The 26,722-nt window shown below is 48.6% G+C and overlaps 3 protein-coding genes across 17 annotated transcripts in view; 1 reads left to right on the top strand and 2 right to left on the bottom strand.

Annotated features, from left to right (window-relative positions):
• The window catches only part of RBAK (RB associated KRAB zinc finger), a 28,330-nt gene extending 27,550 nt beyond the window's left edge, over window positions 1–780 (bottom strand). Inside the window, exon 1 of one of the 2 annotated variants that reach the window (XM_082431550.1) lies at window positions 143–780. In XM_082431550.1, coding sequence (XP_082287676.1) covers window positions 143–144 — 2 coding nt within the window. In that variant the 5' untranslated portion in view covers window positions 145–780. The remainder of the gene's footprint in view (window positions 1–142) is intronic. The other variant, XM_082431557.1, reaches the window with a different exon arrangement.
• A 57-nt stretch (window positions 781–837) lies between these two features.
• Window positions 838–26,722, top strand: part of LOC309645842 (zinc finger protein 12-like) — a 113,643-nt gene continuing 87,758 nt past the window's right edge. For 5 of the 14 annotated variants that reach the window (XM_082431559.1, XM_082431560.1, XM_082431573.1 and 2 more), the window contains exons 1-3: window positions 845–1,421; window positions 2,645–2,778; window positions 3,776–3,840. Coding sequence is in view for 4 of the 14 variants with exons in the window: in XM_082431566.1 (XP_082287692.1) it covers window positions 1,351–1,421; window positions 2,246–2,272; window positions 3,776–3,840 (163 nt within the window). In the remaining 10 variants the exon portion in view is untranslated. Of the gene's footprint in view, window positions 1,422–2,166; window positions 2,372–2,430; window positions 2,468–2,644; window positions 2,779–3,775; window positions 3,841–26,722 lie in introns of those variants that run through there. The other 9 variants (XM_082431571.1, XM_082431566.1, XM_082431567.1 and 6 more) reach the window with 9 other exon arrangements.
• Window positions 3,775–24,953, bottom strand: LOC309646089 (speedy protein E4-like; the record flags this gene model as incomplete). The annotated part of the gene is made up of 8 exons (XM_082432071.1): window positions 3,775–3,835; window positions 18,884–19,053; window positions 20,875–20,979; window positions 21,140–21,308; window positions 22,833–22,918; window positions 23,399–23,457; window positions 24,108–24,323; window positions 24,845–24,953. 6 exons carry the CDS (start codon window positions 24,951–24,953, stop codon window positions 20,920–20,922), a joined length of 699 nt encoding a protein of 232 aa, XP_082288197.1. The 3' UTR covers window positions 3,775–3,835; window positions 18,884–19,053; window positions 20,875–20,919.

The following is a 26,722-nucleotide window of genomic DNA, read 5'->3' as shown; positions in this document are numbered from 1 at the left end:
GCAGAACAAAAATGGCAAGAGTATCAGCCATAAAAAAGGATGAAATAATGCCATTTACAGAAACATGGATGGACCTAGAGATTATCGTACTATATGAAGTAAGTCAGAAAGAGAAAGACAAATATCATATGACATCACTTACATGTGAGATCTAAAATATGAGACAGGGACTTCCCTCGCGGTCCAGTGGTTAAGACTCCAAGTTTCCAATGCAGGGGGCGCAGGTTCAACCCCTGGTCGGGGAACTAGTGTCACACATGCCGCGTGGCTTGGGTCCAGAAGGGGAATTTGGGCGATGCACCACAGCAACCCCTTGTGCTGGCCAATCCACCTGCTTCATACAGTAGGTCCGTGCAGTAAGTGCCAACCTCTGAGTTCTGATGAAAACCCCATAGAATCAAGTTTCAGCACACATTATCTCTGTTCCTCCTCTGAATCTGTTCATGCTGATCCTGTCTCCCAGAGACCTGTTAGCTACTGGAGGGGTTGGAAGTGTGTCTCATACTTCTTCCATAAGCAGCGTGGTGTGATGCTAATGCTTGGACTTGGGTGACAGGTGGCCATGCAGTTGAGTCCAGGTCTGCCTCTTGCAGTGGATCTTGGGTAAAGGTGTCGGTCCTTCCCAGCATTGGTTTGCTTCTCTGTAAAATGGCTTCACTGGGCTCAGAGCCCGCAGGCCCGGGGCAGAGGCCCTCGGCGCCGCTGCAGACTCCGGCGCTCCGGGAGGGCAGGTCTTCGAGAGCGGCGGAGCAGGCAGGCTAGTGTCCCGGCGGGCTCGGGCTGTTTCCCCGTCGTCGCGGGCAAACAACCCCGGGGCGCGCAGGGTCACGCCTCAGCGCCCCGCCGCCACAGCGGGCCCGAGGGAGGGTTCGCGGCACAGTGGGTCTCGGCCCGGGGCGGGCCAACGGCGCTCAGGCCTGGGGCTTATAGTTCCAGGAAGTCGCTGGCGAAGTCGGGCCGGGTTCGCGGGCTGCGCACAGCCCCTCCTGCTCCTCCCGCTCCTCCCGCTCCTCCCGCTCCTCCCGCTCGGGCCTGAGGACAACCGGCAGCTGCCGGCGCGCCGACTGGCGGCGGACTAGCGGCGGGTGCGTGTCTCTTTAAGGGGCCGGGCCTGTGCTGCAGAGGGGAGGGCGGGGTAAGCGTCGCTCCCCGTGTGAGCGTTTGGGGGAGAGAGCGGCGGGCGGGCGCCGGAGGGAGGGAGCGAGCGAGCGAGCGACGCGGGCCGCCCCTGCCGCCGCCGCCGCCGCCGCCGCCGTCGCCGCCGTCGGACCAGCGGCGTCCTCCCCTCCCCTCCCTCCCGTCGCCCTGCCGCGGGGAGGGGGCTCGCGTCGCCGTCTCCAGCCGCTCCGGATGAAGCAGCTGCCGCCGCAGCCGCCTCCGAAGATGGGGGATTTCTACGACCCCGAGCACCCGACCCCTGAGTAAGTATCAGCTCAGCGGCTTCCTGCCGCCCTCGGCGGCCTCAGCGCAAGCGGAGGGCGGCGCGTCCTGACGGGTTGTGGCGCGGGGAGTAACGGGCCTGCGGTGGACTCGCGCAGGCGGCGTGGGGAGCAGGCCCGCGCCGCCGCCACCGGCCCCTTGTCCGGGCCGCCGCGGGCCCAGTATTTTTTTTTTAACATCTTTATTGGAGTATAATTGCTTTACAGTGTTGTGTTAGTTTCTGCTGTATAACAAAGTGAATCAGCTGTATGTATACATATATCCCCATATCCCCTCCATCTTGCGTCTGCCTCCCACCCTCCCTATCCCACCCCTCTGGGTGGACAGAAAGCACTGAACTGATATCCCTGTGCTATGCGGCTGCTTCCCACTAGCTATCTATTTTACATTTGGTAGTGTATCTATGTCCATGCCACTCTCTCGCTTCGTCCCAGCTTCCCCTTCCCCCTCCCCGTGTCCTCAAGTGCATTCTCTACGTCTGCGTCTTTATGTTTCAGACATTACATGAAATTTCTAAAAATCTTATATGTTCTGGTATAATGTTATAAGTCATAATTCTAGTTATTACTTTAAAATGTATGTCAGAAATTTTAAAAAAAGATTAACTATGAGTTGAACCTGGATGATGGATACAGAAGAGTTCATTATACTGCTATTTTTGTTTATATTTTATTGTTTTTATTGTTTTCTATAGTAAAATGTTTTTAAAATTTTTTTTTTAAAAAGCTCCCTAACTTGACGGCGCGGAGATTTCTGGGAAATAGAGTCCTGGTGCTTGTCCCGCTCTCCGGGCGGGCTTTGGCAGGCGGATTTCGGGCGTCCCCCTGCGCAGGTGCGCCTCACGGTTTGTGCGTGTTGGCGCACGCGCACCGTTGCCGCGCCGCCTTCGCTTCCAGCGCGTGCCCAGGTCCCCGCTGGTCGTCGTTCTCAGGTCCTGGCGCCTGGCGGTTGAGGATTGCGGGGCGTGCGGCGCTGGACGCCGTCCGGCCAGGCCGGCAGCCAGCGGGCGCGGGCTGTGCGGGCGAGGGTTCGCGTGGGCCGGGCGGAGGCTGGAACGGGGACCCCCCGAGCGCAAGCCGCGGAGCCCGCGGGCTGGGCCGCAGGGGCCGGGCGGGCGGCGGCGGCGCAGTGCCCGACCGTTTGCAGCGCGCGGCAGAGCGAGGTCCCGGGAGGGACGTGGGCCTGAAGGGAGCTTGTCCCGTAGGCCCAGAGCCGGCTCCTCGGGCCCAGTGGCCTCGTGAGGTGGCGAGGAGGGACCCCGGGAGAGGAGCGCGCCGGAGGAGCAGCCCCCGGCCCGGAGCCTCGGGAGCCCGGGGCCGGTCCGCGAGTCCCGACGGGGTAGGTGGTGCGTCTTCGGGCCTGCAGGCGGTTGTAGACCCTGCGGCCCTTGGAGAGCGGGGCTTGGGGAGCCCGCCCCGGGCCCCGTGGGAGAGCGACCGGGAGGGTTTGACCGCTTCCCGGAGGTGGAGGGGTCGGGCTGGAGGGCAGGGCCGGCTGCTCCGGATGGGGCTGCCCTGGGACTTGTGAGTTCCGGGTGTCCTGGGGGAGCAGGGGCCACAGGCTCGGCTGGGACGTGCCGCGTCCATCCCTCCCTCCAACCCCAATCCTCCTTGTCCTCGTTCTCCTGCTGTCGCCGTGTCGGGCTCTCGCACGTGTCTCTCAAGGCCCATCAGCACGTTGGTTGTCTAAGCGTCCGCTGCCCCCCCTGGGTGGGCCCTGTGGAATCGCACAGTGTAGTTAGTGCAGGATGAGTCTGCAAGGCTTCTGTCCTGCTGCCTCGGTTGAGGAAGGAAGAGATTGGGCCTGAGAAGGGAGGTGACTTGTCCCAGATCCTCACCGGGTGTGCACATGGGGTCGCTAACAGGACTCAGAACTCCTAGGGCAGGTGTTCTGTCCACTTCAAATCAGTTTTAAGAAAAGATTTTTTTGAGCGTCGCACTTAAGTTTCTCCAAATAATTTAAAGCGTGAAATGCACCTGAGTGTATCCCTTTATCCTGGGTATCCTGTGGGTTTTCTGCTCTGAAGTTGTTAGCAGAGTTGGTGAGAAGAGATAAACTCTAAGCGTTTTTTAATCTCATATTTAACGACGGAGGTTTATTTTAATAGGATTCAGCGTACACTGACTACTGAAAACAAAGTATTGCCTCAGTTACCACAGTCACGTGGGAGTTACAGACCTGAGGGTGGTTGCTCCCTCCTCATTCTAACAGGCCCTTGTGAAGGTGAAAGGGCGGGTCTCCCACAGCTGTCTCTTGTGGAGCGCGGGGCGGGTGCTCGTGCACCCCGAGCCGCTTCAGTCGTAGCTTCACTGCCTGCGTTTTTCTCCTTCTCCAGGTCCGCCTCCACTGTCACAGTCCTGCACGTTGTTCCAAGAGCAGCGGAAAATGAATCGGCCTCCGGTGAGTTTTGCTGTTTACGTATTGCCTTCCTGCTCTTGTTTTGTAATAACAGCTTGGGAGGCGAATAGTTCAAAATTTAAAATGGGAAAGTAGAAGTAGGTAAAAGATGTGGTTAGACAAAGCGTAGAGGAACAGGTCAGTACCAAGTGTTTCTGGCAAGTTCTACGCGCAGATCCCACGATCCTCTTATAGCCACAGTACAAGCCTCGGGTTCTTGACATTTGTGGCAAAATACCATCCCTTGCTTGTCTTACATTGTCCTGCCGAAGCACTTTTGTTCTCGGGCGTGAAAGGTTTCCTTGAGGATCCTGCTGTAGGCCGCTAGCCTTCCTGAGTGACAGCCCCTAACGTGTTGACATTGGTGCCTTCCTTGTGCTTCCTGTAAGCCGAGAGCATGCTGTCCAGGGAGCGCTCAGTGCATGTAACCTTTCTGTTCAGTACAACACTGTTGTCCTGTAGCTACATTGTTTTCAGTGCTCAATCCAGGGATGCTGTGAGGATCATCTGGAGGAACTGCCTTCTCACCCTTCAAGTAAATGTCCCGCTTTGTCTCTTACAATCTAACGGGGTCGCGTTACACAGCATGTAGTCATGTTTCTGGCAAAGATTCCTTGATTCCCATCTGAATTTTATCGTGCAGCCTGTGGTCTTGGTTCTGCCCCTCACCGGACCCTGATCCGGTTGAGGTGACCTGTCATCCAGCATACAAACCAGTGGAGATTTGCCAGTCCTCACTTCAGACCACTGTCACCTTCCCATCTGCAGAGTCTCCTATGTTGGTTTCTGTGACAGATCTCTCCTTGCTCTCTTCCTGACTGAGTCTTTCTTCCATCCTCTTTGTGTGTTGTCTTTTTACTCTTGGTTCATGACTCTCAAAGCTGTCTGATCTCACCCTCTGGTGCTTTTCACCTCCAGCTCTGTCAGTTCTCCCACCTGGACCAGACAGATGCCTCTGTCCAGCCACTTGCCAGCATCTCTATGGAGTTTGTCCAAAGGGCACCTCCAATGACTAGATGCAGTAGATCCAGAAATGATTACTTACAGCTCCCCGCCCCTTGCCTTCTCCTCCTGTCCCTGCCGGCTCATCGTTGCATCACCAGCCTGTCACCCTACCCAGAAAACTGGGTTCATTGTGGAGTCCTCCTCCATCCTCTGTTAGCACGTTGTAGTGTTAGGCTGGTTAATGTCGTGTTCTAAACGGTTTTTATTCGTTCCTCTTCATCCCATACTTGTACCATTAAAATAGCTTATTCGTTCATTTCTGTAGTTACAGAACCTTTTTTTCTGTGCTGCTACCTCTTTCCTCCAGCAGCTCAAGTGTGTTTTCCACGCTGAGTATTTCTCCTAAAATTTGAATCACAGCAGTTTGTCTCCACGTGGGAAGCACTTTAGAGGTTCCCTGGGTGACTGGACAAACGAGGTTGCCATTCTGTGGAGCCGTTAACCCTCGAGCCCAGCACTGGGGGAGGTCGTAACTCGCTGCTGATGCGTTTGGATGGGTGTGTGGGGTGAGATCCTGCTCGGAGAGGCTTAGGAGAGAGGAGTGGGAGAATGGGGTTTGCTGTGTTCCTAGCTTTTTCAAGACGTTTTGCTGTGACGGGGAAAAGAGAAATTGGACAGTAGCTGGAGTAGGAGCTGAGGTCCGGGGCGGGTGTTGTGTCGTGTTGTGCTGTGTCGTAACGGGAGAAACAACAGCGGGAATGATCCAGTAGACGCGTGTGGGAGCGGGGAGAGCTGCGGCCCGGGGTCCTGATGGGGGCGGGGGTGGCAGAGCTGGGGTGCAGGTGGAGAAGCCCTCCGATGGCTTCTCTGTTCTCAGGGAAGCAGCTCCTCAGCTGAGGGTGAGGGTGAGGCTGGGGGCTGGAGGAGAGGGCAGCGCTCTGGGGCCCAGCTGCATCCTGACCATCAGCACGCACCGTTCCGCCAGCCGGGAAGACTGTACTTGCCTTCTCTGCCTGAAACGCCATCTCCTTTCTTAAATGTGGGAGTAATTGCTCTTTGAGGAGCCTGTGTGATTCCACGGGTACTTCTCAGCTCAAAGCGCATTGAGTGCCACTTCTGGCTGCGGACATTTTCTGCTCTGCTGATGGAAGGCTCCCCAGAGGAAGTGTCCTGCTTGCCTGGCTCTTGGCTTTGGCGACCCTTCACACCATCTAGTGTTGTGTCTCTCTTCTTAGACGTAAACATCCAGTGTCTTCAGGTTCTGCATGTGATCTTAAGAAGCAATTCTCTGCTTCCGGGAGCTTCTGTTCTTCTCATGAAAGGCACTTCATAGACGTAATTACAGGAGAGGACGGAAATCCTGCCCGTCGATACGTAGGGAACTCCAGAGTGCTGACAAAGCAGAGCCTGCTTTTCTCTCTTTCTTTCTTTCTTTTAATTTTTATTTATTTATGTATTAATTTATTCGTTTTTGGCTGCGTTGGGTCTTTATTGCCGCGCGCGAGATTTTTTCTCTAGTTGTGGTGAGCAGGGGCTACTCTTCGTGGCGGTGCGCGGGCTGCTCATTGCGGTGGCTTCTCTTATTGCGGAGCACGGTTCTAGGCATGAGAGCTTCCGTAGTTGTGGCACACGGGCTCAGTAGTTGTGACTCACGGGCTTAGTTGCTCCGCAGCATGTGGGATCTTCCCGGACCAGGGTTCGAACCCGTGTGCCCACCATTGGCAGGTGGATTCTTAACCGCTGCGCCACCAGGGAAGTCCGAGAGCCTGGTTTTAAATGCATTGTCAGAGCACGTGGCTCAGTGACTCGGGGAAGGGTGACGGCCCTCACGTGACCAGGACTTGGGTAGCTGCAGAGGTTGGCGAGGCTCTCAGAGCAGCGTGAGGTGGGCTGGATGAGGCTCCTGAGGTGCTGGTAAGGACCGCCTTCCTTAGGATGTGGGCCTCCTGTCAGGACCAGCGGGACGTGAATGCAGGCGGACCCTGAGGTTGACTGAAGAGCCTCCCCTGTGTGCTGGTTTTGCTTTCATCCTGTGGAGAAAGTGAAACCTTGTAATTGGGACAGTGAGTCATCTGATCAAAAGATGTCATGTGTAGAGACTGTGGACGGCATGAAACGCGGGGTGGGGTGCGGTGGGTCAAGTCAGGGGGACTCGGCTCCAGCGCGATGCCCGACAGGAAGGGGCGAGGCCGCGGCGTGTTCCCGCTGGTCCTAGGCCCCGGTAAACGGTATGGACGTTCCCTTGGGGATTTTCCTTAATCGCGAATGAGGTTGATAGCGTTTTCACGTGCTTAGAAGCTGTTTCTTCTCTTTAACTGATAGACAGATTTTAGAGCAGTTTTAGGGTTACAGGAGAATCGAGCAGACAGCAGATTCCTATCCCCGTCCCTCTGGGTTCCCTCCCTTGATAACATCTCGCGCTTGTGTGGCGCGTCATCTCAGTGGTGGGTCAGCACTGACGCCTAGTTCTCCCCTGGAGTCTGTAGCTTATATAAAGGCTCACTCTCTGTGTCCTGCTGTTCAGGTTTGGACAAGTGTGATGACCTGCAGCCACCACTGCAGTGCCACCCAGAACCATTTCAGTGCCCGAAACATCCCTGGGGGCCACCTGTTCATCCCCCCCAATGCCCCCAAGCCCCCGACAGCTGCTGGTCTTGTTACTGTCTGTGTATTTTTGCCCTTTGCAGATTGTCACGTAGTTGGAATTCTTCAGTCTGTGGTCTTTTCAGACTGGTGTATTTGTTTTTATATGAAGGGCCTGTTCATGTCCACTGCCCGTCTTCCTGCCCCAATACTGTCTTCTTTTGTTTTGTTTTGTTTTCTTTTGTTCTGTTTTGTTTTCCTTGTCTTACTGACTTACAGAGTCTTCTTAAATGTTTCTAAATCTTTCCAGTTGGGGTCATGTTAGTAAACATTGTTTTCCAAGTTTTATTGTCTTTTTCTTGTATTTTCCAGCATTAGTATGTAATTCATTACTTAACTTTGAGAAGTTGAATACTATGCATTTGAAAAGTTTCTCAAAATCAGCACGTTTGTGTGGGTAAGATTCCTAGTTGAACAGCACCCTCCGTGGTCAGTACTGGAGTGCAGCTTCTTTGCGGGGGGGAGGCGGGGGAGGTGGGAGGAATGCGTCGGTCTCGTGGTTCCCTTTCTGTTGGTTCTTAGTTCCCCTTTCTGGTTCTGGGCACTGCATCAGCCACTCTCCTGGGACAGGCCAGGCAGGTGGGCTCCTCACTTGCTGTCTCTGGAGGCTGTGTGTGTCTGAGAACACCTTTCTTTTTCCCTGTCGAGCGAGAGGACTCTTTTGGTTGGGGAGCGGCGTCCTAGGACTGCGGCCCTTGGGCCCCCACTGTTCTGTGTCATTTGGGGCCCAGCCATGCGTGGGAGATCTCTGACACACGGACGCCGCTGTTAAAGTCCTCTTGGGTTTTTGTCGTTTACAATCCTCTGAGGAATACTCCTTTTCTCTAATGGAATTCCAGTGCTTACGCTTTCTAGCCACTCATGAAAGGAATCTCAGAAAGCAAAGGAGACCGGTCCTCTCTGCCCCCAAGCAGGGGAGTGAGCCGACCCTGTTAACCTCACGCTGAGAACATGGCTTGTGGGAAATGTGTAACCAGTGCTGCGTTCTGTGATTACAAGGCCGTCTGTGGAATCTTACTGTACCAAGTGGTCTTTTTTTTTTTTTTTTTAAATTGTATTTATTTATTTATTTATTTATTTATTTATGGCTGTGTTGGGTCTTCGTTTCTGTGCGAGGGCTTTCTCTAGTCGCAGCAAGTGGGGGCCACTCTTCATCGCGGTGCGCGGGCCTCTCACCGTCGCGGCCTCTCTTGTCGCGGAGCACAGGCTCCACACGCGCAGGCTCAGTAGTTGTGGCTCACGGGCCTAGTTGCTCCGCGGCATGTGGGATCTTCCCAGACCAGGGCTCGAACCCGTGTCCCCTGCATTGGCAGGCAGATTCTCAACCACTGCGCCACCAGGGAAGCCCCCAAGTGGTCTTTTAAGACACATACGTCATGGGTTGTTCCCTTGTGTTTTGAAACGAACCTAAAACCCCTAAATATTTGCAGTTCTGGTTGCTTTCTTAATTTGTTATCCAGGTTTTCTGAAATCCGTTTTCTTAAAGTTTAAAATGCAAGAAGAGTGCAATTTTCTGATCTTCCTTTTTCATAAAAGTGAACGTGGGCAAGCCACTTAACCCATCACCAAATAGAAAATCATTTGGAACATTCACAATAATGCTGTTTTCAAGCAACAACAGTGCATGTATTTTTATGCCCGCTACAGGTGAAAACTACAATGTTTTCTTATTGTGCTGTTTTTTTCTCATCAGGCAAGAAGTACAAGCAATTAAACCCCCGCCCGTACAAATCACACATTTTGTGAAATTACAAATGCAAAACCGGAAAGTAGAATAAGGTGTGCGTGATTCTACTTATGCACTATAATTAGATTAGTTCATGGTCTGATCCCTCTCTCTTGCATTTGGTAATAACTTCCAGTGTGTGAACGTGTGGGCCCCCAGTCTTCATCCGGGCAGCCTCAGGTGTGACCGGTGACGCCTGAATGGAATATGGGCAGAGCTTCTGGAAGATTTGCTGTCGCTTTCTGAGACAGGCTTCTGGAGGCTGAGCCGAGGCAGTTCTGCACAGACACTCGTCTGCCTTGGGCGGCAGCCACCTCTTCCCCCGCCCCGTGTGTCCCGTCAGCAGCTGGGCACCCTCAGCCTTCCCAGGCCAGCAAAGCCTGGGTCCCGGACATCTGTGCATCTGGAGCTGGGGGTCAGGTGACCTGGCATCTCAGGGGACCTTGCTAACAGGACCCATCCTGCCTCTTCGATTGTTCCACGTAAAGAACTTTGATTTTCAGTCAAGGTCAGGAGTTTGTTGCCATCTGAAAGGGCCTCTGAGCTTGGCGTGGTCTTTTCCTTCACCTCCTCCACACCATTCCTTAGTTACCCTGCGGCACGTGGGATCTCAGTCCTCTGACCAGGGATTGAACCCAGGTCCTCTGCATTGTAAGGCGGATTCTTTACCACTGCACCACCGGGGAAGTGCCTACCCTTATGTTTTAACAGTTTTGGAGGTCTTCACAGAGATCCTGGGTGGATTCACCTGACAGCACCAGGTAAACTTCATGTCAAGAGTAGTGCACCTCACTCCTCAAAAATTTTAAAGTAGAACTATTATAAGATCCAGAAATTCCACTTGTGTGTATTTTTTCGGAAGAAAACCAAAACACTAGTTCAAAAAGACACATGCACCCCTATGTTCACTGAGCATTGCTTATAATAGCCAGTGTATAGAAGCAACCTACGTGTCCATCCATAGTTGAATGGATAAAGAAGATGCATCGTATATATATATATATACATATATGGCTATGTGCACACACACAATGGACTGTTAGCCATAAAAAAAAAAAAACAAAGAATGAGGGGCTTCCCTGGGGGTGCAGCGGTTAAGAATCCACCTGCCAATGCAGGGGACATGGGTTCAAGCCCTGTTCCCGGAAGATCCCACATGCCACGGAGCAACTAAGCCCGTGTGCCACAACTATTGAGCCATGCTCTAGAGCCTACGAGGCACAACTACTGAGCCCGCGTGCCGCAACTACTGAAGCCCGCTCACCTGGAGCCCATTCTCTGCAACAAGAGAAGCCACCACAATGAGAAGCCCACGCACCGCAAGGAAGAGAAGCCCCTGCTCGCCGCAACTAGAAAAGAGACCACATGCAGCAACAGAGACCCAATGCAGCCAAAAGTAAAATTAATAAATTTTTTAAGATTAAAAAAAAAAAGAATGAAATCTTGCCATTTGTGGCAGCATGGATGGAGCTAGAGGGTATTATGCTACGTGCAATAAGTCAGACAGAGAAAGACAAATACCATATGATCTCATTTGTATGTGGAATCTAAAAAACAAAACAAATGAACTAATGTCACTAAAGAGAAACAGACTCATAGATACAGAGAACAAACAGGTGGTTGCCAGAAGAGGGTAGATGGATGAGTGAAATAGGTGAGGGAGATGAAGAGGAACAGATAACCAGTTACAAAAGAAATGAGTCATGGGAATGAAATATACAGCACGGGGAATACAGTCAATAACATTATAACTTTGTACGCTGACGGATGGTAACTAGATGGTAACTACACCATGATCATTTTCTAACGTATAGAAATATTGATGTTATGCACCTGGACCTAACATAGTGTTGTAGGTCAGTTACACTTGAATTAAAAATTTTTAATTAGAACGAAAAGAATAGTGTGCCTCGTTACCTATAGACACTTAGTCATACAGCAGTTCTCTAGAACATATGCATCCTGTGTAACTGTAACTTTATACCCATGGAACAACTCCCCATTCTCTCCTCCCCCACCCCTGACAATATATGTTTGACTCTTTTAGATACCTCGTATAAGCGGAAACACACAGTTTTGTCCTTCTGTGACTGACCCATTTCACTTATCATCATGTCTTCTAGTTCTGTCCCCGTTGTCACAACTGGTAGGATTTCCTACTAATAAGTCTGAATCATATCCTATGTATATACCACATTTTCTTTACCCATTTCTCTGTTGATGAAAATTTGCATTGCTTTCCTATCTTGGCTCTTGTGAATAATGCTGTAATGAATGTAGAGGTGCATATATCTCTTCTAGATATTGATTTCCTTTTCTTTGACTATACAGGCTATATTATATTATATTACATTATATTATATCATAGTACATTACATTCTATTATAATTATTGTGCTTCCCGAATCTTGTGTTTTTTACAGATTGGAGGTTTGCGGCAGCTCTTTGTGGAGCAAGTCTGTTGGCATAGTATTTCCAACAGCAGTTGCTCACTTCTTGTCTTTGTGTCATATTTTAGTAATTCTCACGTTATTTCAAACCCTGCACCAGCAAAAAGATTACTACTCGCCGAAGGCTCAGCTGATGGTTAGCATTTTTTACAAATAAAGTATTATTAATTTGTTTTGTTTGTTTCGGCTGTGCTGCACAGCGCGTGGGATCTCAGTTCCCCGACCGGGGATCAAACCTGCGCCCCCTGTATTGGAAGGCGGATTCTTAACCACTGGACAACCAGGGAAGTCCCTAAAGTATTTTCTTTTTTAACATCTTTATTGGAGTATAATTGCTTTACAGTGTTGTGTTATTTTCTGCTGTATAAGAAAGTGAATCAGCTGTATGTATACATATATCCCCATATCCCCTCCATCTTGCGTCTGCCTCCCATCCTCCCTATCCCACCCCTCTAGGTGGTCACAAAGCACCGAGCTGATCTCCCTGTGCTATGCGGCTGCTTCCCACTAGCTATCTATTTTACATATGGTAGTGTATATATGTCCATGCCACTCTCTCACCCTGTCACATCTCACCCCTCCCCCTCCCCATATCCTCAAGTCCATTCTCTAGTAGGTCTGTGTCTTTATTCCCGTCTTGCCACTAGGTTCTTCATGACCTTTTTTTTTTTCCCTTAGATTCCATATATATGTGTTAGCATACTGTATTTGTTTTTCTCTTTCTGACTTACTTCACTCTGTATGACAGACTCTAACTCCATCCACCTCACTACAAATACCTCCATTTCGTTTCTTTTTATGGCTGAGTAATATTCCATCGTATATATGTGCCACATCTTCTTTATCCATTCATCCGATGATGGACACTTAGGTTGCTTCCATGTCCTGGCTATTGTAAATAGAGCTGCAATGAACATTTTGGTACATGACTCTTTTTGAATTATGGTTTTCTCAGGGTATATGCCCAGTAGTGGGATTGCTGGGTCGTATGGTAGTTCTATTTTTAGTTTTTTAAGGAACCTCCATACTGTTCTCCATAGTGGCTGTATCAATGTACGTTCCCAGCAACAGTGCAGGAGGAGGGTTCCCTTTTCTCCACACCCTCTCCAGCATTTATTGTTTGTAGATGTTTTGATGATGGCCATTCTGAGTGGTGTGAGGTGATACCTCATTGTAGTTTTGATTTGCATTTCTCTAATGATTAGTGTTGTTGAGCATCCTTTTCACGTGTTTGTGGGCAATCTTATATCTTCTTTGGAGAAATGTCCATTTAGGTCTTGTGTCCATTTTTGGATTGAGTTGTTTGTTTTTTTGATATTGAGCTGCGTGAGCTGCTTGTATATTTTGGAGATGAATCCTTTGTCAGTTGCTTCATTTACAAATATTTTCTCCCACTCTGAGGGTTGTTCTTTTGTCTTGTTTATGGTTTCCTTTGCTGTGCAAAAGCTTTTAAGTTTCCTTAGGTCCCATTTGTTTATTTTTGTTTTTATTTCCATTTTTCTAAGAGATGGGTCAAAAAGGATCTTGCTGTGATTTATGTGATAGAGTGTTCTTCCTATGTTTTCCTCTAAGAGTTTTCTGGTGTCGGGCCTTACATTTAGGTCTTTAATCCATTTTGAGTTTATTTTTGTGTTATGGTGTTAGGTAGTGTTCTCATTTCATTCTTTGACAGGTAGCTGTCCAGTTTTCCCAGCCCCACTTATTGAAGAGGCTGTCTTTTCTCCACTGTATATTCTTGCCTCCTTCATCAAAGATAAGGTGACCATGTGTGCGTGGGTTTATCTCTGGGCTTCCTATCCTGTTCCATTGATGTATATTTCTCTTCCCTAAAGTATATTTCAGTAAAGGTATGTACGTTGTTTTTTTAGACACAAGGCTATCACACACTTAACAGACTACAGTATAGTGTAAACGTCAGTTTTTCATGCACGGGTACACCAAAAAATTCATGTGACTTGCGTTACGGCGGTATTTGCTTCATTGCAGTGTTCTGGAACTGAAGCTGCAATGTCTCTTAGCTGGGCCTGTATACCCAGAAGTGGGATTGCTGGATCATATGGAATTTTTATTTAAAAGATTTTGAGAAAACGCCATACTGTTTTCCACAGTGCCTGCACGATGTTACATTCCTGCCTACAATATGCAAGGGTTACGATTTCTCTACAACCTTGACAAGTCTATGTTTAAAAAGAAAGAAAAAATTGTAGCCATTCTAACAGATGTGAGGTAACATCTCATGATGATTTTGATTTGCATTTCCCGGATGATTAGTGACGTTGAGCACCTTTTCATGTACCTGGTGCTGTGTTAAGTATTCCTAACACACATACAGAGACACAAAGGGATAGAAGGAATCTTTTGGAAGTGATGAGTATATTACCGTGATGGTGGTGATGGTATCACAGGTGTGTGCATATGTCCAAAGTCATCAAGTTATACAAATTAAACCTGGGCTGGATTTTGTATATCAGTTATACGGAAATAAAGCTGTAAAAGCCCAGCAACAAGTGGTGTGTTTCCTGAGCCGGTGAAGCCCAGGTACATCTTTTCTCCTCTCCCAGGGCTGAACCCACCCAAGCAGCGATTGAACTTGGCTCACTTTCCGTTTCTTTAGTTTCCCCTTCTGTTACTTTTGTGTTTCGGCTTTGTTTCCAGATTACAGCTAAGTGCTTCCCCATTTGTATCAGCAGTGATTCTGAGTTTGGCTCTGTCATTTGAAGACTTTCGATGGTCTCTCCAGGGCGATTGAATTTCTATAGAGCTAATCTCAGTTAGGTGAGAGGTGACAGAGGGTCTGGTTTGTTAGTCTTTTCTTAGTCTTTTCTGTTCGTCTATTTGTCTACTTTGACAAGCTCAAATCAGTTAAGAATCTCTTGCCCAATGGGAGGAGAACGGCTCTTTAATCTCTAGACTGGTGAGTGTTTATTCCTGACCCATGTCTAAGACTTTAGAACTGAAGGTAAAAGTTCCACTTCTCTGTATGTCTGTGTGTCTGTAATTCAGAAAGGTCTTTACCTCTGACAGTGTGAGTATGTAATGTTTTCCTACTTCTGGATCTATTAAAGTAGATTGTAGAGTCTCTTAAATTTAAGGGTTTCTGTCCTGATTGGCTTACAAAGATACAAATGTGCTTATAAAAATTATGTATTCCTAAAATTCTCAGAGAGAAAGGAATTTGAACTTCTGATATTTTAAATGTGCTAGAAAAGTATTCTCACGGAAATCAAGTCAGGGAATTCCCTGGTGGTGCAGTGGTTAGGACTCGGTGCTTTCACTGCCAGGGTCCGGGTTCAGTCCCTGGTCAGGGAACTAAGATCCAGCAAGCCTCTCGGTGCCGCCAAAAAAACAAACAAACAAAAAAATCAACTCAGAAATTTAAAGACTTCAAGTTTACATAATTTAGGTCAATCTTTGGCAGATGAAGCTAGTTTAATAGTTTTGGTTTAATACAGAGTTACTCCTATCTTATTTATCAATATTAGGCATACATTGAAAACAATTCTACTTGGGTGTGTTCTTCCTAAATTTATATAGGTGTACCCATCAAATAAGCTAACATTACTTCTACTTAATATTTAAGGTTATGAAAAATGTAAATTTGTGTTTAGCCACATTTAATTATTCTTCTGACAAACTTTATTTCAACAGTAACTATGTTTTGTACTGTGTTAGCTTGTCGATACATTCCAAGATCTTTAGTTTACGTAAACCCTTGAACTGATATTAAATTGTGTTACTGACTGGATAATCATTGGATACCGAGGTCATTTGTAAGCAAGACAGAAACCTGAAACGTTGATCACTAAGCATAATCTGAAGTTCTATGCTGTTGCTGCATATTTTTATTTGTTACCTAGAGGCTGTATCTGTGGGTGTGTTAATGAATGTGTTTGTCTCTGGCACTTGGAGAAGTTGTGTAAGGGATGTTTGTGGCTTCGTAAAGTTGTGTTACGTGTGTTCATGAGCTCTGCTAGCCTACAATGCTGGTGTGTGATGGGCAGTTGTCAGTTATTCACTCCTAGTTTTCTTTGTGCAATGGAAGTAACTTTGGTTCAAAGTTGTTATGAATATAATATGAATGAGGCTTGAGCAATAGTAATGTTATCGGCTGGAACAGAACTCAGGTGCAGCTGCTCATCGCTCAGAAGTCAATGTTCCAGAGACAAGGGTTGGTGGAAGAAGAAAGATGCTTTATTCAGGAAGCTGGCAACCTGGGAAGATGGTGGACTAGTGTCCCCCAAAGCATCTCCCAGTTGCCCGTTAGAGGGAAAAGGGGTTTATAGGGAAAAGACGGGAAGTCTCTGGGCTGTGCAGGTGGGGGCTACATGCAGAGTAGCACAGTCAGCTCTGACCATCATCTTGACATTGGTCGTGCAGTGGTGTGGTCAGTGTCATGTTGATTGTTTCTGGCACAGTTAATCTTCAAGTCCAGTGCTGGATTGTTCCCATTTCCTTGAGGCCAGTTCCTGGAATTGTGTAAGCCATTGGTTCAGGTCTGCTCAAGATGGAGCAGCTTATGTTATAGCTCCAGTCTGGTCATCATACAGTTAGCTCTCTCCTCTTGTAGCGGTTTTAGTATCTGCAAAACAAGTTAGGAATGTGTCTCTGACACTGTTACTTATGTCCTTGGGGAGGAACTAAAGATTCTGTGACTGCTGTTGTCCTAATCGTGAACTGCTTGAACCTGTTGTTTTGTGACTCAGGGGAGGCCTGGGAGACTGCAGCTGTGTTACAAGCAAGAGGCAGGGGACATGGAAGGGCCCTACAGGGTCCTGCTTGGTTCCAGCAACCGAGAGGTACAACTTTGTGTGCAAGATGATGAGATGTAGTTTTGTTTATTAACAGGAACAAAAATAGTTTGGTCCTAAAGTAAAATGACCGATTGTTCCAGCACCAGAAAGAGGATAGTGAAGGACACCACCTGAATGAATCTAGAACGTTGTAGGAGATTGGTGGAAAGGGAATTGTATTGGTCCCAGCCGAAGGTGGCTCAGTTTTGATGTTTATTGCAGAGATTTTCAAAAAAGAGCTTATGGTTCTCTTAAGTATCAAATATTATATTGATGCAAAGCTGGAGTTTGGTTTTCCCTCTGTAAAAATGATATATGTTTTCGTGGAGTATTGGTCTCCTTAATAAGTGGTTGGGAAAGTTGTTCTCTAAATCTGCCTAAACAGCAGAGATTCTGTATCTCACAGGAAGAGCTTTCTGCCCCTAGTTCTGAATTCATCCGGCCGCCTTATTTTCTTGAAAATAAATGCACAGGGACTTTCCTGGTGGTGCAGCGGTTAAGAATCCGCCTGCCAGTGCAAGGCACACGGGTTCGAGCCCTGGTCCGGGAAGATCCCACATGCTTTTAGAAACTAGAACACGGAGAGAGTGAGGTCATATGAAATTTGAAACGCTAAATAGTGTCATAGTTTTAAGCAGTTTGAAGATTGCTGGAAGAAATGATTTGTCATTCATTCAAGTAATACGCATTTGATGAATACTTGCAAAAAGTAAACAATAAAAAATCCTCTAGAGCCCGCGAGCCACAACTACTGGAACCCACGTGCCTAGAGCCCATGCTCCGCAACAAGAGAAGCCACCGCATTGAGCAGCCGACGCACAACAGCGAAGAGAAGCCCCCGCTCACCGCAACTAGAGAGAGCCCACGTGCAACAGCGAAGACCCAACGCAGAGAAAAATAAATAAATAAATAAATAAATAAATGTATTAAAAAAAAAAAGAAAGAAAATAAATGCACAACAAAATTTCTGAGTTTCTGAGAAAGTTAAGCTTCCTTAAAACTGTGTTCCTTTTGGTCTGTTTTTTTCTCTTTAACGTGTACTGTCAGGAATTCCCTGGCATTTCAGGGGTTAGGACTGTGCGCTTCCACTGCTAGAGGCCTGTTTTTGATCCCTGGTCAGGGAGCTGCGATCCCACAAGCTGCGTGGCGTGGCCGAAAAAACAGCAAAGACAAAATCATCATACTTTAGCCGTTAAACGAAGTCCAGGGCCTTTAGTTCCGCCTAAAAGGCTATCGGGTAATATTCTGAGCTAGGTCCTTGGAGCTGTTTTGCAGAGACTGAAACCCCCAGCAGGTGGAAGAAGTTAACTGCATGTTGCCCACAAGCACGCAGACCCCAGACCCGTTGGAAGCAGAAGGCTGATGATGTTGAGTCCCCGCTACCTCACCACCGACCAATCAGAAGAATGTCCGTGAGCTGATCACGCACCCCGTAACCCTGTCTTCAACATGCAGCCCCTTTCTCTTTTCCCTATATAGTCCTCAAGCAAAACCTCAGGAGGGGAGAGTTGGTTCTTTGGGACGAGTCCACCTTCTCCCCTGGGCTGCTGGCTTCCTCAGTAAAGCTATGTTTCCTTTTACCCAACACTTGTCTCTCAGTACTGGAGTCCTGAACGACGTAAGATCTGCCTCATCTTCTGTAGATTTTCCTCCATGAAAAATAATTCAGGATTATTTTTCAGAGTTAAGAAATGTGGTTGGATAATCACAACGCCATTAAGCCACACCTCGTTGGGCAGCAAACAGGCGAAGCAGACTGGTAATGACCACACACATCATGACTGTGAGAAGACTTTCATCTTTATTATATTTCCCCCAAAGCTGCATTGCACGGTACTCTTTAATAATCTAAAATAACATACAAACTTGTTGAGAGAAGTTAAAAACTTACGACTGAATTCCCACAATTCAGTAATGAGAACTAAAAATATAGAAATTTATGCTTACAAGAATTGGGAGGAAATACCCACCTAGCTATAAGTAGAATGGAAATGTTATGTAATAGATAAAATGTATATTATGTAATAGATAAAACCAAAAATCTCTCTTGAAAATGTGAATAAAATTGTATATAGGTGTAAATATACAACAGCTGTAATACTCATCACAAAACTTGGTGGGAATAAGATGTTTCACAATGAAGACTATTTCAAAACTATTTAAAATACATCTATAAATATAAAATACAAAAATACAGTACTTCTGTAGGTGACATTTTCAAAATACGCCAGTGAAAGTTAAGTCATCAGTCATGACCGTGTGGCTCTAATTATATATTTTAAAGTTATTCCCTCCTGTTCTGAGCCCCCTACACGCCACCTTCAAATGCTTCTAGACTGGGGCAAAGAAGTGTGTAAAAAATGGGACCTCCAGTGTTCATCTCAGGGGAGATTTGAATGAAATGATCTGAAAATTGGGGTGGTGCCTTCCAAAGGGATGGAACGTGACAGAACCCTAATTTCTTATTGTCCTGCCACAGACTCCTAGAAGCACGCCCCGCTCCCAGGAGTGTGACACGAAAACTCTCTTGAGCTCGTTCTAGAAGACGCTGGGTTCTTCCCGATCATCTGCACAAGAGGCTTCTCCCTCCCTTCCTCACGGCTGTCGTCAGCGTGTGGATTGACCTCCTGTGCAACATCCTCATCTCTCCTGGGCTCTGTGATCTGGAAGTAAGAGAAGGAGCAAGGCTGTCAGATTTCAAAGTGGCAACTGTCCAGATACAAAGGTTTTCACATTCTTAGTTCTCACCAGAATTGAGACTCATTTATGATTGCAGTTTTATCTCAAATTCTCCATTCGGAGCCCCAATCCTGAACCATTCATTGTTTTCAAGTGCGATTCTTGGAGTTTGGTGAGCCTGACTGCAAAAACTACTGAATACACCGAAAGTCAGGCCCAGTCATCTGCTTTATAGCCAAGACTCCAGGTGATTCTGCTCAGGGAGCTGGCATTTGGAGAATGCTGCTTTAGTCTTAACTCACCTTGGTCCTTTGGCACCACTTAAATTCTGAACTTGGAACCACACTACAGACATCACTGACCAGTCAGCATCGTGGACCAGGAGACCTGCTGCCTGATCCCTAATCCTAATCCTGGATCCTAATGTCTATTTTATTATTAATTTTTAATTGACTTATTTTCTTTATTTTATTTTTGGCTGCATTGGGTCTTTGTTGCTGTGCGTGGGCTTTCTCTAGTTGTGGTGAGCGAGGCCCACTCTCTGTTGCTTCTCATGACGCTTCTCTTGTGGCGGAGCACGGGCTCTAGGCGCACAGGCTCAGTAGTTGTGGCTTGCGGGCTCTAGAGTACAGGCTCAGTAGTTGTGGCTCGTGGGCTCTAGAGCGCAGGCTCAGTAGTTGTGGCGCACGGGCTTAGTTGTTCCGCGGCATGCGGGGTCTTCCCGGACGAGGGCTCGAACCCGTGTGCCCTGCGTTGGCAGGCGGATTCTTAACCACTGAGCCACCAGGGAAGTCCCTGGATCCTAATGTTTAAATAATAGTCAGTCCTAAACTTGGTTAGTGTTATGGGCTGAATGTTTGTGTCCCCCAAAATTCTTAGGTTGAAATCTTAAAATCTTAACCGCTAAGGGGCTGGTATTAGGAGGGTGGGGTCTTTGGGAGGTTATTAGGTCATGGGGTAGAGCCCTCATGAATGAGATTATTGCCCTTGTAAAAGAGACTGCGGTCTGTTGTTTATAAGCCACGCAGTCTGTAGTATCTTGTTAGGGCAGGTCGAACGGACTAAGGCAGCTAGTTTGCAAGATTTCAACCAAATGTTTGCTCAATCCTCTGCCCACATCTAGAACTCTAATGTGTCCATTGTAACAAGCCATGCTGAAGATGGCATTCCTTAACCTTCACTCGTTCTGATAAACCCCCTTGACCATAAAGTTGAGGGGGAAAAGGTGAATTGTACAAGAGGAATCATTGGTCCAGAAGTGGTGAGTCAGGGGAAATAAAGAGTCACAGGTGATCTGGCCGTAAGCAATTGGAAAGTAAATTTGGATGAAAATAAAGCTAGTCATAATTGGTCTTTTCTTATTGAACGTGTAGGCTGTTCCATCTAATATCCTGTTTGTAGACATTTACTTTGTGGTAGGTAAATCCTAGAACCCATATCCCTGAGGGATGTAAGGCCAAAAATGAATTAAAAAGAGAAACTCGAAACACCGTATATGGAAAAAAATCACCATCTCATCAGAGCTGTTATTTGGACCCAACTGCTTTGGGTGAAGTGACCTCAGTGAGACCCATGCGTCTGTGACAGACTGGTTTCCCCGAGGTCTGGCGCCCACGGGCCCCACGGTGCTGGTGTGTGTGTGTGGCTGTGAGGCCGCGGCTGGGCGCTGAGTCGGCGTGTGGCTGTGTGGCCGGCTGGCCCCCTTCACAGCGTGAGAGGTGATGTGGGTCCAGCAGTGGGATTCCTCCGATTTCCTCAGTAAGCAACGCGTCATTCCGCCCGCACCTTTGCGGACGCAGACCTACCTTTGCGCAGGCCGATGACCTCAGGCCTGCGTGGTCCTGGGGCCTCTAGGGCAAGAGGGCGCGATCTCTTCCCCACACCCAGAGCTCTGGATCAAAAGCCTGGATCTGGAAAGACAAACAGCCCCTGGAAATGAGGATGACGCTGCCTCCCCGTGCCCCGCGTCCGGTTCTTTTTCGTCCGTCCCCAAGTCCCAGACCGAATCCCCCATGATCCCCACCTCCTCTCCGGCCCGGCCCCTCCCCCAGACCGCCACAGCCCACCCACCTGCTCGCACTCTTCCCGAGTGACCCTAGCGTTCCAGCCCATGGAACGGATGAACTGGAGACGCAGTTTGTGGAACAAGGGACGCTGGGAGCGGTTCTTTCCATAGAGGAACGAAAAGATGGCCTGTTTGGGGGCCTGGTTGTCCTCTTCCATGTCGTTGGCCACATAGCTGGGGAAAGACATCAGGTGGCTGTCATCAGCACAGGAAGGGCCTCCACTTGAGATCAGCTTCCCAGAAAAGAGGCAGGCTGAGCATCCTGACACGACCCACCCAGCCCTGCCCAGCGTCCCCGAGAGCCGCCCAGTCATCAAGGCGCCACTGCCAGGCAGGACCTTCGGAAGGGTGCCTCTCACACCTTGATGATGCGGACAAAATCCAAACCCCCTGTTCCCTTCAACTTGTTGTATGTGCACACACCTCTCTCCCTATGTTGTAGGTGTATGTACAGGTCCTGAGGGCAGGAGCTGATCTGATCTATTTCTGCATTCATCCCTCTCCTACCAAATGACACATTAAGGGCTTGGTTCATCTTGATGCATTAATTCAACAGCCTTTTGTGAATCTCTGTTCCCATCACCTCATATTCCCCAGCATGTAGGGTGTACTTTATAAGGTTTCCTTAGATGAATGAATGAATGAATGAGTGAACATTTTATCCCGTAGCCAAATGCCATACCGATTACCTCGAAGACTCACAATAACAAACATTCGCAAAATGAAAAGAATTGTGCTGAGTGTTTTGGGAATGCATGGACATTTTGACAAGACCTGCCTTCCACATTGTGTCTAGTCTAATGGGACTGGGGAAGGGGAAGGGGGGAGATAAGAAATGACTGTAATGCAAAGCATCACATTCTAATACGATTTTAAGTAAAGTGCCTCCGGGATGCAGAAGTTAGGGAGATCAGGCATCGTGAAGGTTTTGGTGTTTGAACCCACTTTAAGGATAGGGTCATTTTCTTCAGGTAAATGTGTGGGAAAGATCCCTGGACAGAAAAGCACAATAGAAACTTAGAGGGCAGGGTATTTGGAAGGAACAGTGACACAAAGGAATAAAGTATCAGGACAGTGTGATGGAGATTGCAGAGAGAGTTGAATTCCAACCCAGAACTCTGGCCTTGATTTGGCACGTAATTAGCCAATGACATTGTGTGAAGCGGTCAGACCTGGGTTTTGGAAGGACATTCAGGCAAATAGAGCCGACTGGCTTGGGAGACGTGGAAGAAACATCAGTGGGGAGCATTTTCTACGAGGTCCGCGCTATGTGATAAGGGCCCCGATTGTGGCATTTGTCGTGGGAACGCAGAAACGGAAGATAATCACACTTGGTGCTGATGTGGGAAGACCCGAGACCGGAGAATGAGAACCGGAAACGTCTCAAGTCTATTTACTTGTGGGCAGGATGGTGTCAGTTCTTTCTTCCTCTCCTCTTAGGAAGGTTTCGTGTTTTGCTTTGTTTCGTTCAGTGTTTTAATTGACATTAGGGCAGTTTGTTTTGTCAATGAATGGTATAAAAAACATAACTTCGTTTGAAAAAGAAACCACTCTGCTGTAATCCTGTCATTTTCACAGCCAGAGTAAACGGTACAGAGGGGTTTAAAAAAAATAGATGAAAGGTCAGAGCCCCAGGTCTCTCCCTGCGCCCTCCCAGGGTGTTGAATATTGATGGAGGGGATGGAGCAAGATACTCACAGAGCTATAAAGAAATGGATTCTCTGGAATTGCCAGGAGAAGAGCCCGGCCCGGCTGAAATAAGCTATCACCATCGACAGGAGATACTGATGGAAAGAGGGAAAAAAACGTAGGAGAGAGGTCGCATCGTGGAAGAGGAAAAACAGTGGGATAAGGGAGCAGGGGACGAGGAATGGGTGGTGCCACTTGGAGAAGAGACCCCCGTGTTGGGTGAGCCTGATTATTTGGGGGAGGGGAGGGGACAGAAGGTCAGAGTTTGCGACGCTCCAAGGATGCGAGGCTGTGGGTTTGAGGGCGTGGACTTAGGGCCGCTGGCACTGGACGGTGTTTGATGAACCGGAGCCAAGGCGAGTCCCCAGCAGCTGAGAGGAGAGGGGACTTAGGCAGCAACCACCAAAGGGGCACACCTGGGGCTCAGATCCCAGTGGGGACCTCGAGGCCCCTGGAGGGAAGTGTTGACAAGGCATCAGGTTGGGAGGGGAGTGGAAACGTGGGTGTAGAAAGCACCCCGCGTGCCCACCCAGGACAGGCGCTGGAGCAGGAATCCATCTCAGTGGGGGACTTACCTTGTCAGATACCCGCAGGTTTTTGTCCCAGGCGAGGAATTTCCTAACGACGGGATCCTCTGTGAAAAGAGGGCAGATGTTTGCCAGTGGGAACAGGGCTGTCGTGGGAGCATTCCAGAGCCAAGAGGGAGAACCGCGCCCCCCCTGGGGAAATGCCAAGATGTGGCCCAGGGCGAAGCTGATGGGAAGAGGGGAGGGAAGACCATTCGCTGTGGGAGGAAAAGGGGTGACTCCCCTTCTAGGGGGGCCGAGTGACAGGGAGTGATGCCCCTTCATCATGCATTCACGTACCAGTGCAGAGGGCATCGAGTTACTCACAGCCAATTTCTCAATTGACAGTCACGTCAGGGGGCGAAGGTGGCTTGTGTTGCCCCCCACCCCCTCCCGCCACCCCACGCCACTAAGATTCAAAAGGCCAGTAAGAGCTAGAGTCTCAGGGGTACAGTTGAAACCAAGCGAACGTAATCCTGTATCATTTCTAAATCTGACCTAGTCTTGTATCACTTGTAAGTCTAACCTAATCCTGTATCATTTATGTGTCTCCTGCGTCCTTTATCCATAGACAGTCCGCCAGGGACGGAGAGCGCACCAAGTAGCAGGGAATTCTTTTCCATTGGGAAAGTGTAGTCATTGGAAGTGTTTGTTTGTTTGCTTTTCAAGTATAGGATTGGAGGGTGCTGGGCGGGGGGCGGGGGATGCTGGTCCTTACCGAGCATCCTGTTGAAGACCTCGTGGTGCTCAGGCAGCACTGAAGACACCCGCTGTCGCTTGAGCTTCATCTTGAGCCCACTCAGCGACTCCACGACCCAGGTGTCCTGGGCCTCAGTGGCCGGCTCGCCCTCCTCCTCCTCCTCTCTGAAGGCCACTGACCTCTTCCTCTTACAGCCAGGGCGCTGAGGCGGGGAGCTGCAGCCGGCCCAGGGGGCTGAGAAAAGACAAGAGACTACAATAGGACGTTCTCGTCTTGGGAATTCAGCCACTGGTGACCACCCAACCCCACCCCGACTCCGCCTCCCCCCCGAAACACCCCTACCCTTTTCAGTCTCATAGACCTCTGACCTTGCCCCAAGTCATCTTTCCATCTTTCTCTGCCCATATCTACCTATCCCTCCCCTGTCTCATTTTGTCATTTTTCCAGCTTCCTGTCCTGAAAACACTTTCTCATGATAGAGAATTTCTCCCACTAGGAAAAAAGAAGAAAAAGAACCCTCCCCTTGTTTCCTCTCTTCCCCTCTCTCATCCTTGGATCTCATCTCCTAACCCTCTTTCTTGCTTCCCAGGGTTTCCGTGTCCCCAGCTCCTGTCCTCTCCTCCCTCAATCCCTGGCTTTCCGAATGTCTCCCTTCTTTCATAGGCACCTGACGCAGGTGCTCCTTCCCGACCTCTGTACCCTTTCCTCCTTACTGGTCAAGCCTCTGAAATTCCTTCTCGTGCCAGCTCCCTCACCTGACGGTCCTGGGCTTTCTTCGTTGACAGTCACCTCCAGGGGGTCCCCTGAGGAGCTGGGCTGGGAGTCCTGGTCCTCCACCTGGGAACTCGGTTGACGATTGGCCATGATTTCTCCCAAACTCTTCCCTTCCTCGAAGCGTAGACTCTGCTTTGTCCCAACTCTTCTTCTGGACTTGGGCAAAACACAAGTGGTCGTCCCTTCTCCGAGCTGCGGGGCAGCTGGCAGTGGAGAAAAGCTCTGGCGAGATGCTATTGTCCACCTCTGCTGCCGAGCGCCACGGAGTCTGGTCCTTCCAATCAGGAAGGTCGGAAGCCTGTGACGTCATCATGGGTCATTCCAACCTGGCAACCAGTTTGAATGAAAACACAAGTAACTGTCAGACCTATGTGTGCGCTTGTCCCAGAGATCAGGGGTAAATGGTATCTCCTGCCACTGACCCAACCTCTGCCCGTCCTCCAAAAGCCCCCTCAAGGTGTCCGGACCCCTCTTTACCGCTTCCCATCAGGTGCGCTGCCCTCTCCCTGCTGGACTCTCCCCCTCGCTCCCATTCCTTTTCCACGGCCTGGTGGGAGAGTGGGGAGAGGGACAAGGAAACTTAGGGGAAGCAGCAACGGTTAAGCCTTATAAGAGTGAGATAAGTATGTAAAAAAGATCCCAGGTGCACTGACTGACTGGATTGAAAAGTTACGTTAAAACACGCAGTTTGGCAAAGCTCTTCTGCTCAATGTGTACTGACACTGTGTTCAGAATTCTGTACTGGGGGAGCACACGTCCGCCACCCTCAGGCACCTTTGAGTCCAAGAGCCATTTTGAGAAGCTAAAATCAGAGAGAAGGACAGGTGCTCACGCACCCTTCAAAGGGGTCTACAAACAAACACAGAACAACAAAAAAGGGCACCTTTGGATTTCACGAAGTCCATGGATTGTCCAAAGCCTGCCCCTCGATTCCAATTAAGAAATTCTAGTCTACTGACCAAAAATTTTTTTTTTAAACATCTTTATTGGAGTATAATTGCTTTACAATGGTGTGTTAGTTTCTGCTTTATAACAAAGTGAATCAGTTATACATATACATGTGTTCCCATATCTCTTTCCTCTTGCATCTCCCTTCCTCCCACCCTCCCTATCCCCCCCCTCTAGGTGGTCACAAAGCACCGAGGTGATCTCCCTGTGCTATGCGGCTGCTTCCCACTAGCTATCTATTTTACATTTGGTAGTGTATATATGTCCATGCCACTCTCTCACCCTGTCACATCTCACCCCTCCCCCTCCCCATATCCTCAAGTCCATTCTCTAGTAGGTCTGTGTCTTTATTCCCGTCTTGCCACTAGGTTCTTCATGACCTTTTTTTTTTTCCCTTAGATTCCATATATATGTGTTAGCATACTGTATTTGTTTTTCTCTTTCTGACTTACTTCACTCTGTATGACAGACTCTAACTCCATCCACCTCACTACAAATACCTCCATTTCGTTTCTTTTTATGGCTGAGTAATATTCCATCGTATATATGTGCCACATCTTCTTTATCCATTCATCCGATGATGGACACTTAGGTTGCTTCCATGTCCTGGCTATTGTAAATAGAGCTGCAATGAACATTTTGGTACATGACTCTTTTTGAATTATGGTTTTCTCAGGGTATATGCCCAGTAGTGGGATTGCTGGGTCGTATGGTAGTTCTATTTTTAGTTTTTTAAGGAACCTCCATACTGTTCTCCATAGTGGCTGTATCAGTGTGCATTCCCAGCAACAGTGCAGGAGGAGGGTTCCCTTTTCTCCACACCCTCTCCAGCATTTATTGTTTGTAGATGTTTTGATGATGGCCATTCTGAGTGGTGTGAGGTGATACCTCATTGTAGTTTTGATTTGCAT

The sequence above is a fragment of the Balaenoptera physalus genome (assembly GCF_965194825.1).
Source record: "Balaenoptera physalus genome assembly, chromosome: 16".
Taxonomy (NCBI): Eukaryota; Metazoa; Chordata; class Mammalia; order Artiodactyla; family Balaenopteridae; genus Balaenoptera; species Balaenoptera physalus.
The sequence above is the reverse complement of the archived record's forward strand: the minus strand, read 5'-3'. Positions and strand labels throughout refer to the sequence as shown.